The sequence below is a fragment of the Zalophus californianus genome, chromosome 8 (assembly GCF_009762305.2).
Source record: "Zalophus californianus isolate mZalCal1 chromosome 8, mZalCal1.pri.v2, whole genome shotgun sequence".
Lineage (NCBI taxonomy): Eukaryota > Metazoa > Chordata > Mammalia > Carnivora > Otariidae > Zalophus > Zalophus californianus.
In genome coordinates, this window is record NC_045602.1 from 110,220,779 (window position 1) to 110,235,825 (window position 15,047).

Genomic DNA, 15,047 nt, shown 5'->3' on the forward strand with positions numbered 1-15,047 from the left:
CTCAAGGCCAGTCTAGTTTCAGGCATACACTACCCACTTTCTCCAAAATTGTATTATTTTGAAGCAAATCCCAGGTCTCCTATCATTTCATTCTTAAATATTCCAATATATATAGTACCTCTTAACTACTCTCTTTGTAAAATTAGGATGTTTGTGTCCTCATTTCTTTCTTTTCTTCTACCTCTCAACTCTTCTGACAACATGCTAGAACAATTCAATCCTCTAACGCCAGACTGTGCAGACTGGGATGACAAATTCTTGGTCTCCAACCCCAGCCGGCACCTTAGCCCTGGTCGGCAATCATTCTGATAATATCAGAAAAAGCTGTCAGCACCTTTAGAAGAGATGCAAAAGTTGCAACAAAAAAAGAACAAAGTTCTGATACCAACCCAAAAGCTCCCGTACCTACAACTACACATCCGTCTAGTACATACCTGTGACATGTCTACCACGGATCAACACTGTGACACTGAGGACACAGAAATATAAGACATTGTCCTTGCCCTTAAGGACAACCTCTGTAGAGTGAAAAGCCAGATAAGCCTATGGCTGTGGAGGCACAAATGAGGAAAGAAAGTTGCTATGGGATACGCCTGAGGGTCACCTGATGGACCCCTCCCCTGGGTTTCTAAACAAGAATTCTACCTGGACTCCCCAACTCAGGTCCAGCTCCTTCTAATCCATTCTCCCAACTGCTGCCAGAGGTGTCTTTTGTGAAAATACCGATCTTCAGTCGCAACATTTCAACGACTCCCAGTGGTTTTCAGGCTATGGTTCCAAGCCCTCAGCCGAAACCTCCAGTCTCTTCCCGACAGCTTTTGCTTAGTTCTCCAGCACCTTGCTCACAGCGCTGCCACTTCACGTCTGCAAAACTCCTGGTAGTTCTTGAAGGTGACTGGGTATGCCCTTTCCCCCACCCCAAATACCCCTGCTCCCCCACCTCACGCTCCTGAGACTCAGCTCTGGTACTGCCCATCCTCACTCAGACTCAGGCGGCACGGGACACTCCCCTCTCCTCCCAGGGCTCCCAGGAGCACGGGGGCACAGCCTGCCACCCAGCATCGCACAGCTCCTCCTGTCCATTCAAGGCTGCTGCTTTGGGCCACAAAGTCTGCTGAGTGAGCAGATATTAAAGGAAGCCTCCTGGCTATGGAGATCACGGCAGAGAGATCTGTTATAGATGGAGAATTACTTCCCAGCCACAGGTGGTATTCACAGATGGTGTGGATGAGACTGTCCAGGGAGAGAGGGTCCAGAGGACATTCAAGGGAGCAATGATACTGAAGAACTAAGAAGAAACAGCCAGAGCCATGGATGAAAGTGGAAAAGAAGAGGCTTTCAGGACGAAGGAATAATAAATAATGATCCTAATGAAAACCACAAGGTAGTACAAGAACCTTAAATGCCACTTTGAAATAAAGAAAGATTTATACTTTGAGTAGTTCAGTTCTAAACGTATTTCATAGCTTTATAATTCTTTAAAATTCTTACGGCACAGATATCTAACACCAGGAGGTATGTACATACATCATCATCATCATCATTATACAAGAAATATAAACATTAAAAGTGTACCTGACGTTATTCGTAACAGCCAAAGAGTGAAAACAACCCCCAAGTATCCATCAACAGATGAATGGATAAACAAAATGTGGCATATCCAGACAATAAAATATCATTCGATCCTTAAGAGGAGTTAAGAACTCAAACATACTAAATATGGATGAATCTTGAAAACATTATGCTAAGTGAAAGAAGCCAGTCACAAAGGACCATATGTTGGGGCGCCTGGGTGGCTTCAGTTGTTAAGTGTCTGCCTTCGGCTCAGGTCATGATCCTGGGGTCCTGGGATCGAGCCCCGCATCGGGCTCCCTGCTCCGTGGGGGGCCTGCTTCTCCCTCTCCCACTCCCCGCTTGTGTTCCCTCTCTCGCTGTGTCTCTCTTGGTCAAATAAATAAATAAAATCTTAAAAAAACAACAACAACAAAGAACCATATGTTATGTAATACAATTAATATGAAATGCCAAAATAAGCAAATCTACAGCGATAAAAAGTAAACTGGTGGTTGCCAGGGTCTATGGAGAGGAAGGAATGGGCAGTGACTGCTAATGAGTACAGGATTTCTTTTTGGGGTGATGAAAATACTCTAAAACTGATTGTGGTCACGGCTATACAACTCTGTGAATATACTAAAAACTACTAAATTGTGTGCTATAAATTGGTGAATTGTATGGCATGTGAATTATATCTCAGTAACACGGCTACCAAAAGAAGTATATGAGTCAATAAAAGTTTCATACATCCTTTGCTTAGGAGAGCAATCCTGTTAGCACCCATAAACATAACTCTAAAGTCTAAATGAATGCTCAGTTCTCAATACAAATTCTGTGTTGCCTTCACTTGTGAACACTAGCCTCTTACATAAACCAGCAGATGAAACACCCAGCGTGGAGAGGGCTTTAATATTAGTTCCACATTACAATAACAACCTCTGTTGCAGAGCCAGTAACAAGCCAGAACCCCAGCTTCACCGCCCACCTTCCCACCTCACACAAAACATCTGCCTGTCCATTCTCTATCTTGAATACCTACCCTCCCAAACCATGGGCATGGCTATGCCAGCTGAGTCCTTGCTTACTGGCAAGGACACCCAGGATCGCTTTCAGAAAGCAAAGGCTGAGGAAGGGGCACTCACCCATAGGAGCAACTCCCCAGGAAACAGGCACAACCGGCCCCAACACACCCATCACCCTCCTGCACACAAGGCCTTCTCAATCTGGGTGGTTTTTTTTTTTTTTTAATTTTAAACTGCATCTACAAAGTTTTTTATAGTTGGTTTCAAATTCCCTCAGTTAACAGTTATAGGTTTTGATCTGTTCCTAATTATGGAAAAGAATCCTGGGATTGGTTCAGAGCAAAGGAACTTGAGTTTAACATTACCATTTTTAAAGCACCAAGGTTTACATGAATTCTGAGTAAAGAACTAGATTTCCTCAGTTATTTTGCTTTAAAAAATGAGAGAGACAAAAAGGCTTTTGCCTGCACTGAAAGCCATACTAAAATTTAACCAAATGGCCTACGCTGCAATCTATTCTCTTCCTTCAACGAGTCTCTACATTTTTACTGAATCTGGATAGTCTCTAAGTGTGCATGGGTGTGTTTAAGAGCGAAATACATCTAGGAAAGCTCAGGCTCTGAGATTAAGAGCACTACAGCAAGGCAAAGCCCCCTCTGTTGAGCACATCACTTCATGTGCCCAGGAAGACGCAAGCTCAGCCCTCCACACGCACACCCCCACATACGGTCCCAAGTGCAGAGATCTGGTGTCGTGTGAAGATACCGAGAACACACAATGTCACAGATCTAGTCACACTGCCTGCAAATTCTACAGTTAGTTGTACACCAAAGAGCAAAAAGACACAGTTCCAACAGAACTTACCTGCTTGTTCAAGGAGAGCTTGGCAAGCTAAGTGGTGAGCATGCCATAGTTTATTTTCGAAAGTGCTCCTGAATACAGCTTTCTTAAGTGGATCTTATTCAAGTAAGTGATCTAGCCCAGGTGAAGAGCCCCCCAAAATCAAGCAGCAAATCAACATCTCTTTGACTCTTAAACTTAAAATTAGTACTTTAAAAAAAGTAAGTGTGGGGAAGAGATCCCTCTAGAAGGAAATGCTCTAAAACCATTTCAGTGGCTTTCAGAGGGTGGAGCAACAGGGCATTGGGAGGAAAAAAACTAGAACTCAGCATTGGCAACAGCACGACTATCTCCAGCATAAGAGCCTGTTTATATGCACAGAGCCCTCTTTTCAAATGGGAAAAATGTCAGCAGTATAAGTTAAGATTTTCACTAAGAGTCTTAAAAATGTTAACCATTTTTCAGCTATACACAATAAAGTCTGAAGTTCAGATTCAGAAATAATAAGGTATGCCAGTATGAAAATAATCTCAACTTAAAACAAGCCAAGAAATAATATTTACTAGACCCCAAATCAAATATTTTATAAAATTGGATAGTGTTAGATGCTACCAGATTGAAATTGTCTGACTGGAGCCTAGAGTTCAACCTTTATGGAGTCAAACAACCTAAATCCCTGGTTGGCACCTAATATTCCCTTTACCTTGGTGTTGTGTACACTCTATAATCCCTCCTCTTGAGTGTGGGTGGGCCTGACCCAATCAGGTGAATGTATTTATTTATTTATTTATTTGTTTGTTTATTTTTAAACACAGGGCCTGAACTCATCACCCTGACATCAATACCTGAACCGAGATTAAGAGTCAGACACTTAACTGACTTAGCCACCCAGGCGCCCCCAGATGACTGCTTTTAAAAGAGGGTCTTGAGGTCAATCAGGAAAAGTCAGAAAAAGTTGAAACTTCAGTAGATATATCTGTATTTTTGGTTGAAAATTTTAACTTCTAAGTGTTATAGAAATGGAATCATACAGTATGTAAATTTCTAAGATCCCTCCCCCCAACTCAGCAAAATTTTCTTGGGATTCATCCAAATTGTTGTATCAATAGTTTGTTTCTTCTTATTGCTGAGTGTTATTCCATGATATAAAATAAATAAATAAAATCTTAAAAACTGTGGCCAGTTTGTGGACTGCTGGGGGTTGGTGCTGCAGGACTGTTCCCAGTCTGCAGAGACTCTTCCCCGTTGTCTGCCCAGCTTGGCTCCGCAATGCCGCTGGACCTCAGCAAGTGGTCCGGGCCTTTGAGCCTGCAGGAAGTGGGCGAGCGGCTGCAGCATGCGCTGCAGGTCAAATACACCAGGACAGAGGTCGACGAGCTGATCAAAGTGCTGACGCCCACCCAAGTTAAGAACCGGCCTGCCAGTATTGTGTGGGATGGCCTTGTTCCAGGTAAACTCTACACCTTGGTCCTAACAGATCTGGATGCTCTCAGCAGGAAGGGCCCCAAATACAGGGAATGGCACCATTTTCTGGTGGTCAACATGAAGGGCAACGACATCAGCACTGGCAGAGTCCTCTCCAATTATGTCAGCTCTGGGCCTCCAGATATATCTGGCGCAGGCCTTCACTGCTATGTCTAGCTGGTTTATGAACAGAATGGGCCACTGAAGTGTGACGAGCCCATCTTCAGCAACCGATCTGGAGACCCCCGGGGCAAATGCAAAGTGGCATCTTTCCGCAAAAAGTACGAGCTTGGGCCGCTGGTGGCTGGTACATGTTACCCGGCGGAATGGGATGCCTATGTGCCCAAACTCTATGAGCAGCTGTCTGGGAAGTAGGGGAATGCTAGGAGACAGAAACCGTCCTGGAAGTCTCAACCAGTGTTCTCCAGTTCAGTGATGCATGTAGATTTCTCAGGGGAGGCCTGAGCAATCAGATAATGGTTTAGAGTGACTTTTCCTTCTGCCTGTCCTTTAGAGGGTCACGCCCCCATTTATGTTTTGATCAAATTTGAACTCCATTTTGGGGGATATTTTGGTACTGTGTTGGGGTCATCAAATTCTTAATATAAGAATAGCAATCCAGAATTTAAAGAAATAAAAATTCAGGTGAAAAGACCAGGTCTATAGTAATAGAGCAGAGCGTCAAAGAATCTTGAAGGGAGGTTTAAAAAAAAAGATCCATTGCCTCTGCTTTGTGAGCCTGAGTCCGGAATTGTGCATGGGGGCACTTCTGGGTCGTGTTTTCACGGCCCATGTCTCCCACCAAGACAGCCAGAGGCTGGCGTGTGCACTAACCCCCAACGTGGTACATCTCAGACAATTTACTAGGGATCAGTGTCCTGTTCTGGCTCCTTCGAAGAGCAGTACTGGAAAAAGCAACAGGGAAAGTGGCTTTGCAATTAAGACAAAGCCAACTAGATGAGCTGCAGTGCTGGGTGAGGCCGTTGTCAGAAATCCCTAAATCTGTGTCTGTCGAACTCTTGTCTATAGAAAAGCCGATCTGGAGTTGCAGATTATTGTGTTAATTCTGCTGTTTGCTTATAGTTGAATAAAAAGAAAAACACTGTGTTGATGAAAAAAAAAAAGAAGAAGTCAAAGGATGCAACTGAGAAAGAAAAGGACATGAAAGGACTCAGTTAAAAAAAAAAAAAAAGATGTATCCTGAAGATAAACCTTTATCACCGGAGTCCTTATCAGAATCAGATTATATTGAGGGGGTACGGGCAAAAAAGAAGAAAAGCAGTGAAGAATGAGAAAAAGTAACAGTAAGAAAAAGCAGCATAAAAAACAGGATAAGGAGAAAAAGATGGCGGCAAGTTCAAGTCCTGACTGGTCATAACATTGTAAGAAAAATCAGGTTTCCTTTATAAAGAAAGTGCAATGTCTAAGGAAATTTCAACTGTGAGAATTAGGACATAATTACTAAAATGCATGAATGTTCCCGTTTTTAGAATTAGTCCTGGACTATTCAGTAGCCATGTGGATGCCACTGTGTGAAAGGGCCATAACTGTTGCCTGCTGCTTGAACATCCGTTTTTTTCTCTTCCAGTGCTTAACAACTCTGGGATATATTACACTGCAGTTGTGCTAGTGGTTAAGATATTCGGGGATAAAGTTAATATGTCTGACTAGAAGTATCTCATGATAAATCAACAGAAGTTGAATCTGGATACATCATTAAGGTATAATCAGAAATGATCAGGTGACTCTAGATAACATTTTTGAAATAGGGATCACATTGATATTTCAAAATCCTTACTCTGTAGATAAGTGTATTTTAATTTTGTCCCTTCTATACTTTTATATACCTGGGGAAGGAGCTTTTGGGGGGGGCTGCTAACTCTTCAGCTAGCAGAAGAGCATGCTTTTTATCCTCACACATCCTATTTCTGCAAACACAGTAGCCATGCTTCATGGGGAGGGCACAGCAGGGTACAGCACTCTTGCCATTGGACATCCTTGGACTCTGTCGTTTGCTCTTTTAAGTGAACCAGAGAAAGAGCCCTCTGCAGCATGACAGAGCCTCAAAGGCTCTGGAATTTACCTCCACTTCAGTAATGCTGAATGTTTTTTAGCATTACAAAGTGTGATAACATTTGAATTAATTCTGACTACACTTTGACTTTGGAGGGGAATCATTTCAAATAGATATTGGTACTTTTTGAAATTGATTGCCAAAAATTCTAAAATGCATGTTTTATACTGTTAGGTTTTAACTAGTCAGGAATATTTTATGTAACCAGTGATAGTTACTTTTGTTATGAATTTGGTTTAGGTTGTAATGTTTAGCTTTTATTAACTCCTTATTCTTGCTATCTTAAATTCCTTGCTGTATTTAATGGCATACTTGCCAAGATATCTAGCATGTAAAACAGACAAACAAACAAAAAACCCCAACAGGCTTTTGGGGCGCCTGGGTGGCTCAGTCGTTAAGCGTCTGCCTTCAGCTCAGGTCATGATCCCAGGGTCCTGGGATCAAGTCCTGCATGAGGCTCCCCGCTCAGCAGGGAGTCTGCTTCTCCCTCTAGTCCTCCCCCATGCTTGTGCACTTGTGCTCTCTCTCGCTCTCTCTCTTAAATAAATAAATAAAATCATTAAAAAAAAACAGGCTTTTGATTTTTTTTTTCAAACAGCTTCACATTGAAGCTGAGACTTACCATAAACAAGTTGAGTGGCAGGTCTGGTATGCTATGTCTTGTTACAAAAAGCTACTGCCAGAATCTTAGTAAACACAATATTTTAAGAAGTTGTCTTTGTATATTCATAACAAATTATGACAAGTGAGAATTACATTATGCTCTTCCTGTGTCATATTTTACTAAAATTTTGTATCTCATAGCTCCTGCTGAATTGTTTACTAGTAATGTTAAACAGAACTGATAAATCATTTTTACTTTATATTTTTATATAATCAGGTAACATGAAATATAATTTGATGTACAATTTTGCCTGTTACAGAGGGTGTGCTAATTATAGTGGTATATACACAAAACATTTTGGCATGACAAGAAGCTAAATAAATAGCTATTTCACTTTAGAAGGAAAAGGCTGTTATCCCTAATAAGTTGATTTTGTGTAAGATGTGATGATTAGGTCGAAGTTCATTTATCTGTCGATGGCTGTCCAGTTGTTCCAGCACCACTTATTTGAAAGGCTATCCTTCTTCCACTGAATTAATTGTCTTTGTTCCTTTGTCAAAAATCAGTTGGACACATTTATGTGGTTCTGTTTCAGGTTCTTTATTCTATTCCTTGATCTGTGTCTATCCCTCCACCAATAACCACAAAGTCTTGATTACTGTAGCTAAACAGTAAGCCTTAACACTGTGTACAGTGATTCCTCCCACATTATTCCTCTTTTTCACACCTGTTACAGCTATTTTAGAAGCTCTGCTTTTTTGTATAAATTTTAGAATAAGCTTGTTTATATCTTCAAAAAAAGATCTTGCTGTGATATTTAAAATTTTTTATAACTGGGGACGCCTGGGTGGCTCAGTCAGTTAAGCATCTGCCTTCGGCTCAGGTCATGATCTGAGGGTCCTGGGATCGAGTCCCGCATCGGGCTCCCTGCTCAGTGGGGAGTCTGCTTCTCCCTCTGCCTCTGCCTCTCCTCCTGCTTGTGCTCTCTCTCTGACAAATAAATAAATAAAATCTTAAAAAAAATAAAAATTTTTATAATTGGGTCAAAAATATTTAAGATAAAATTTACTGTTTTAAGCCTTTTTAAGTGTATGATTCAGTACTTAAGCACAGATGCTGCAAAGATTAGAGAACAGTGTGAATACCTTTGTGTCAATACATGTGAAAAAATGAAATAATGCCTAGAAAAGATTATCTTAAATGACTGAAACAGAAAGAGAAAACCCAAAATATCCTACAACTTTTAAAGAAGTTGAATCAACAGTTAAAAGAAATTGCCACAAATAAAAAATACTAATGATTTTATAAGGGAGATCTATTAAGTATTCAAGGTTCACACAATTCTAATCTTATATAATCTCTTCCAGAAATGAGAAGAAATCTCAATTTATAATTATTAAAGGTGAGTTTAACCTTGATATAAAAATGGAACAAGGACAGTAAAAGAAAACTAGATGAATGGTGGTATCATTCAGAGAAAGGAAGCATGGGGTGTGGGGCTAAGGTCATAACAATGACTACGTGCCGACAGCAGGAGCTTGTGATTATCCAGTTAGAGATGTCTAAGCAGCGACCGAGAATACTGGTCTGGAGCGCAAGGAGAAGCTGGGCTGGAGATAGAACTGAGAATCACCCATACAGAAAGAGCACCATAAGTCCTTTAAGTGGGATGGAATTACCCAGGGAAACTGTGTAGGATGAAGACAAAAGAGAATCAATGCCTGATTCCCAGACAACCTCAATGTTTAAGGAAGGAGATTCCCTAAAGAGCCTGGCCAGAGAATCAGGGAAAGAAAGGACCAGGAAAGCAAGAAAGACAGCAACTCCAATCACTCTGAGAAGGAGAGGAGACTGGAGAATTTGGTGACTGGCATCCGCTAAGACAAAACAGTTTCAGGACGTGGTGAGCGAAGGAGGCACTGCTGTAGGCTGTTGGATGAGTGGGTGAGAGGAAGCACAAACAGGGAGCCAACACTAGAGCAGGCTGGCTGAGGAGGGAAGCAGAGAGTGTGTAAGATCAAAGGGAAGAGCAGACTAGAGGATGAACACATGGGTGGACCAGCTAGACAGAGAAAGGGAAGCAGTTGGTGAGAAAAAAAACAACACAGAACCTATCCCCACATTCCAGGAATGAAAAGATTCTTCTGAAAAGATTCTTCTTTAGTCGCAGTCCGAAGACATGAACACACAATCACCAGGACTCGGTTTCAAATCCCTCCTAACTGATCAGTGACGACTTGCTTCTGAGAGTCGGCAAACGGCCTCAAACCAGGCCCGTGACCATGTTTCTATGGCTAACGCTGCACCAGTCCCTGAAGGTCCCCCCGGCCCTGGATTCCACATTCACCCAAAACAGAGGGGGTAAAATCGAGAAGTACTGAGGCAAGGCCTGGAGGACACAGTGGCAGATGACAAAGAGCAGAAATGAGGCCATGGGTCTTAGATAGGAGGGAGTCCGTGGATCCCCTGTGAACTGAGAAAAGGGTGGGAGTTGATAACATCGGTGGCAGCAGCAGACCTGCCTTCAGGTCACATACACAACACTCTGTGACATGGAGAGGCTACATGATCTGTGTAGGAGAGGCCAGGACTCACACAGGGCCCGTGCTCGCACATGCAACCTCGCGCGGCCACTCACTCCACTCCACCCTATCTTTACACTCTGACAGCAGCTGCAGCAACTTGCCATATGACACTTTCCACACTCGGGCTCTCATCAGTGTGACTCCTGTATACCCACCTGACTCATTCCAGAACTGAAGCTCTACAGGCTTTTACATGGGAAGTGCTCAGTGAAGAAATGAATCCAGCGGCAACTGCCAAACTTGTTACATGCCAACTTGCTTTCAAAAGGGCTTATAGTTCTCTTTAAGTGATTTAAGCCACGCCTACCACAGCCTTCTTTATGGTGGTCATGTGCTCAGCACTCCTTTCCCATAGATACTACCAAGGCCAAGCAATATCGTACACCTCATTCACCTCAGGTTCCAAATTAGTTGAGTCAGTCTCCACTGAAAAGATTTCACTATGTCTGCAGGTTGAAACCAAAAAGTACTTCTTACCTGAATTTTGATGGGCCAGGTAAAATTACTGACATAAACGAAGAAAGTGATATTTGGGTGGTTGCGAAAATCGAACTTCTCATTAGAGAAGCTATCTTTGTACTCCTTAATGTTGGTTTTTGAAACAACAGGCATCTCTTCTCCGGCCTGGGTTCCAGCTGTCAGGAAGAAAAGAATGAAATACAAGGGTCTTTTTTTGGGGACAGATTCTGCCTTCATTAATGACAACAGTTAGCATTTACTGAACACTTACTACGTTCCAGGAATAGCCTCTAAGAGCACAAGCTCATTTAATTCGAACAACAATTCTTACTATTCTCATTTACAGATCAGGAAACTGAGGTTTGGAGAAATTAAGTAACTTGGTTCAGGTCACACAGCCAACAAGCAGCAGAGCTGAGATATGCAGTGGGAAGGCTGATACGCAAGGCTGTGCCCTTAACCAAAACAGTTCTGCCAGGAGTCTCTGCGACTCCTCTCCACTTAAACAGCCGACACCTAGCTGTGAAAATACAGATACCACTAGAATCCTACTAACAAGCAATGACTTTCATTCTGCATGTAGCACTTCAACTGCTTTGCATATCCCTTTTAGAGCTGTTTGTCAGTGCTCCTGATCCCCGTACCAGGGACACTGATTGACCTCTCACTTCCTAATTAGCAGTGACCTCACGTCTCAACAGCAGCAGGGAAAAAGGAGCTCTAGAGAGTCACCCAGTCCCTTCTGCTATCAGCTACAACTGTATTTAAATCCCCCCAATCTGGTATAAATTCATGCTATTCCCAAACAGTCCTTCAACATTCCATTTTCTCCCTCAGCCTGGAATTCTGGTGTCTACAAAGATTCGTAAAATAGATTTTTAGCATGTCTGCATTAAATACTGTGACTGGAGCCCAGACTGCTGGGTCCTCATTGAGAGAATCATTGAAAAGCACTGGGGCGCCTGGGTGGCTCAGTCGTTAAGCGGCTGCCTTCGGCTCAGGTCATGATCCCAGGGTCCTGGGATTGAGCCCCGCATCGGGCTCCCTGCTCAGCGGGAAGCCTGCTTCTCCCTCTCCCACTCCCCCTGCTTGTGTTCCCTCTCTCGCTGTGTCTCTCTCTGTCAAATAAATAAATAAAATCTTAAAAAAAAAAAAGAAAAGCATTCACATGCTCAGAGATGTTGCCCTTCTCCCAATGTTCTGACAATTCAGACTTTTTCCTTAAAAGTATCTCCTCACTGCAAGTTTCTGAACCTCTTCTGAATTCCATACAATCTTAAAAGATGATAAACATAAGATGTGCAAAGGTAATACTTAATTTTGTTTCAGTCTAACTGGTTGTGTTTTGACCAAAAATCAGTACTGGAAGAGAAGTGATAAGGAAGCATGGTTACCATCCAGTGAGAAACTGCTGGGTTTCAAGCGCTACACGGACTACTTCTTTATTGTCTCATTTCAGTCTCACTATGCTGTGCACGGCTAGGTGTTTCTATCATCCCTTGTATCCACGAGCAAACTGGCTCAGAAAGCTTAATCTACCCAACCGCACAGTGCAGCGCGGTTGGTTAACGGGCAGAGTTCAAACCCACGTCTGTCTAGTCTGTTGAGCTACGTTCGTAAGCGCTACATCAGGCCCGCCTGTCACTTCCTCAGTAGATCTTCCGCCCACATAGTCTTTAGTGAATCGTAGCAAGATAGACAAGAGAGCAAACACTATGCTCTTAGAGCTCGATTCAATTCCCAAATTCACCTTCCTGTACCTACCAAGATCTCATTCTAAATATTTCCATTTCTCACTTTTGAGGCCTGGACGGGGCCAACGGTGGGAGCGCCAGAGCAGGGGCTGCAGCTAGTGTCGTGGGCAGCAGGGCGGGGGGCTGAGCGTGCACTGAGCCTGATACCACCCGAGGTGCATGCTCGTATGACCTGATTCAATTGACACAACAATTCTAGGAGGTAAGTATTGCTGTCTTCTCTTTGTGACAAATCACGCTAAAGTCTAGAGACAGGTTTAGACACTGTTCAAGGTCTCCCAGGTCATAAGTGGCAAAGGTGGGTTTCAAACCCATCTGTCTCCAGAGCCCCCTTTCTCAACAACTACACGTATTTCTCAATCTACTACCAATCTACTCCACTTGGAGGGTCTTCTTCTAGGTATGTCTTTACCTGAGAAGCTGGCGGCCCAGGTGATGTTGAGGTTGAAGTTTTTGGAGGCATTGATGAACATGTCCAAATCCCTGTTTTGCTGAAGGGCGGTGCAAATAGTTAGAAAATTAATTACAACAGTTTCCAGATTTTAAAATAAAGTAGCAATTAAATTTTACTACTCTCAATTTTCTTAACTACAAAACAGATATTTTACAGTGTCTTAAAAGAAACTCACACTTAGTAACATTTCTAACCAATATAAGCAATATAGCCCAAGTAAATTTCATTTCTCTCTCATAAATGTGTATGTAATTTAATGCTTTATCAAATGCCTAACTCCATGAGAAAGTATGTTTTAAAAAGCCCCTGACCAGAGCACAACAACTTTAATCCTATGATCCATGTTAGGGGAGTCGGCCTCCTAAAGGATCCTCTGGGCAGCTGTTTCCAAATGTCTGGAGAGCCCATGCTGATAAGTAAACACTGAACCAAGACCTCAATTTATGTGTATTTATAAATTAAAGCTATGTACTTCTGAGCTGATAGACTACATATCCTATAAAGTTCTCCAAAGTGGGGCGCCTGGGTGGCTCAGTTGGTTAAGCGACTGCCTTCGGCTCAGGTCATGATCCTGGAGTCCCTGGATTGAGTCCCGCATCGGGCTCCCCGCTTGGCAGGGAGTCTGCTTCTCCCTCTGACCCTCCCCCCTCTCATGTGCTCTCTCTCTCTCATTCTCTCTCTCTCAAATAAATAAATAAAAATCTTAAAAAAAAAAAGTTCTCCAAAGTGGAAATGGGCTCCCTGCTCAGCAGGGAGTCTGCTTCTCCCTCTAACCCTCCCCCATCTCACGCTCATTCTCTCTCTCTCAAATGAATAAATAAAATAAATTTTTTTTAAAAAAGCATAAAAAGCTGAAATGAACTAACTTAAAAAATAATTTGACTGTATTCATTCAGGACGTAAAAAACATTTTCCCTCACTAAAAATTTTATTTCAAGAGAAATATGACTGAATATTCTTTACTAGCTTTGAAAATCTTATTTATCACTTAGAGATACAACAATTTGAAGAGCTAGTTTTGTTTATTTTGATTCTTGGTTTTAATGATGAGAAAGACATCTCCAAGAAATGTGTTGAGCCAACAGATAGAAGTGCACTGCTGGCTACACTGGATAAACTATAATACGAATTTTTAGTTTTCACTGAAACTTGACTAATAAATCTCTTTCTTGTGGTCAAAGAATTATGTATGCAAATTTTATATTTTATTTATATATATATTTTACAAATGGATCCAATCCTGCTGAAATTCTTTATCTTGAAAGACCAGAAATCAAGTCGGAACAATAAGATTTTTAAGGAGGTTGTTTTGATGGTATTTACAGCACAAAATCTTAACAATGGAAACATTTCTAAATAGCCATTTTCAAAATGTGATCTCCAAACCAGAAGTTTCTCTCCCAAAGCAGTTAGTTACCTTCTTGTTTATTGATATAACCTCACCCTCCTCTTGCAGGAAAGCTCAAGTGTTTATTTTTTTTTTAATATTTGGTGGAAGAACACTACTTACAATTACTTCTTTCCATAGAAAGGATCAATAAACTTGATATCCTGGTGCTTTTTTTTTTTTAAAGATTTTATTTATTTATTTGACAGAGAGAGAGAGAGAGAGAGCACAAGTAGGCAGAGTGGCAGGCAGAGGGAGAGGGAGAAGCAGGCTCTCCGCTGAGCAAGGAGCCAGATGTGGGGCTCGATCCCAGGACCCCAGGATCATGACCTGAGCCGAAGGCAGCCACTTAACCGACTGAGCCACCCAGGCACCCCGATATCCTGGTGCTTTTATAAGAGACAGAACATACATCTTGGATAACTCTATTAAATATTCTGTTATAAGATAGACAGGGAACTCCAGAGAAGTCAAAAGATTTTCATGGTCACTCACCACATTAAGAAGTATTGCCAAGAGTCTATTATGTTTATTTAAAATAAAGTTAACATCAATTACATCCTGAAAGACTGAGTACTTCAACCGATGCTTATGAATAAGATATTAAATAAATTTCATGTGTGGTACTTTTGCTATAATCTTAGCCTAAAAATTTTTTTTAATTCCAGTCAATACAGCCATTCAAATGATATGATATACAGTCTGTCCACATAATATTTTCATTTAAGTTCATCTATTATTTTTACTTAAATTCACTCTCTAGTACATTTCTTCTTAATTTTATCATTAAAATGGAATATAGGGCGCCTGTGTGGCTCAGTTGGTTAAGCAACTGCCTTCGGCTCAGGTC

The 15,047-nt window shown here is 41.8% G+C and overlaps 2 protein-coding genes across 5 annotated transcripts in view; one reads left to right on the forward strand and one right to left on the reverse strand.

Annotated features, from left to right (window-relative positions):
- Positions 1 to 15,047, reverse strand: part of ATRN (attractin) — a 159,160-nt gene that overhangs the window by 41,956 nt on the left and 102,157 nt on the right. For all 4 annotated transcript variants that reach the window (XM_027621139.1, XM_027621140.1, XM_027621142.1 and 1 more), the window contains exons 23-24: positions 12,769 to 12,847; positions 10,621 to 10,778 (exon numbers count right to left, since the gene is read on the reverse strand). In XM_027621139.1, coding sequence (XP_027476940.1) covers positions 10,621 to 10,778; positions 12,769 to 12,847 — 237 coding nt within the window. The remainder of the gene's footprint in view (positions 1 to 10,620; positions 10,779 to 12,768; positions 12,848 to 15,047) is intronic.
- On the forward strand, positions 4,606 to 5,642 carry LOC113937217 (phosphatidylethanolamine-binding protein 1-like). The gene has a single exon (XM_035729056.1). It carries the CDS (start codon positions 4,686 to 4,688, stop codon positions 5,055 to 5,057), a length of 372 nt encoding a protein of 123 aa, XP_035584949.1. The 5' UTR covers positions 4,606 to 4,685; the 3' UTR covers positions 5,058 to 5,642.

Bases quoted from the DNA above. Each gene is read 5' to 3' on its own strand.
- LOC113937217 (XM_035729056.1), top strand. From the start codon at position 4,686: ATGCCGCTGGACCTCAGCAAGTGGTCCGGGCCTTTGAGCCTGCAGGAA.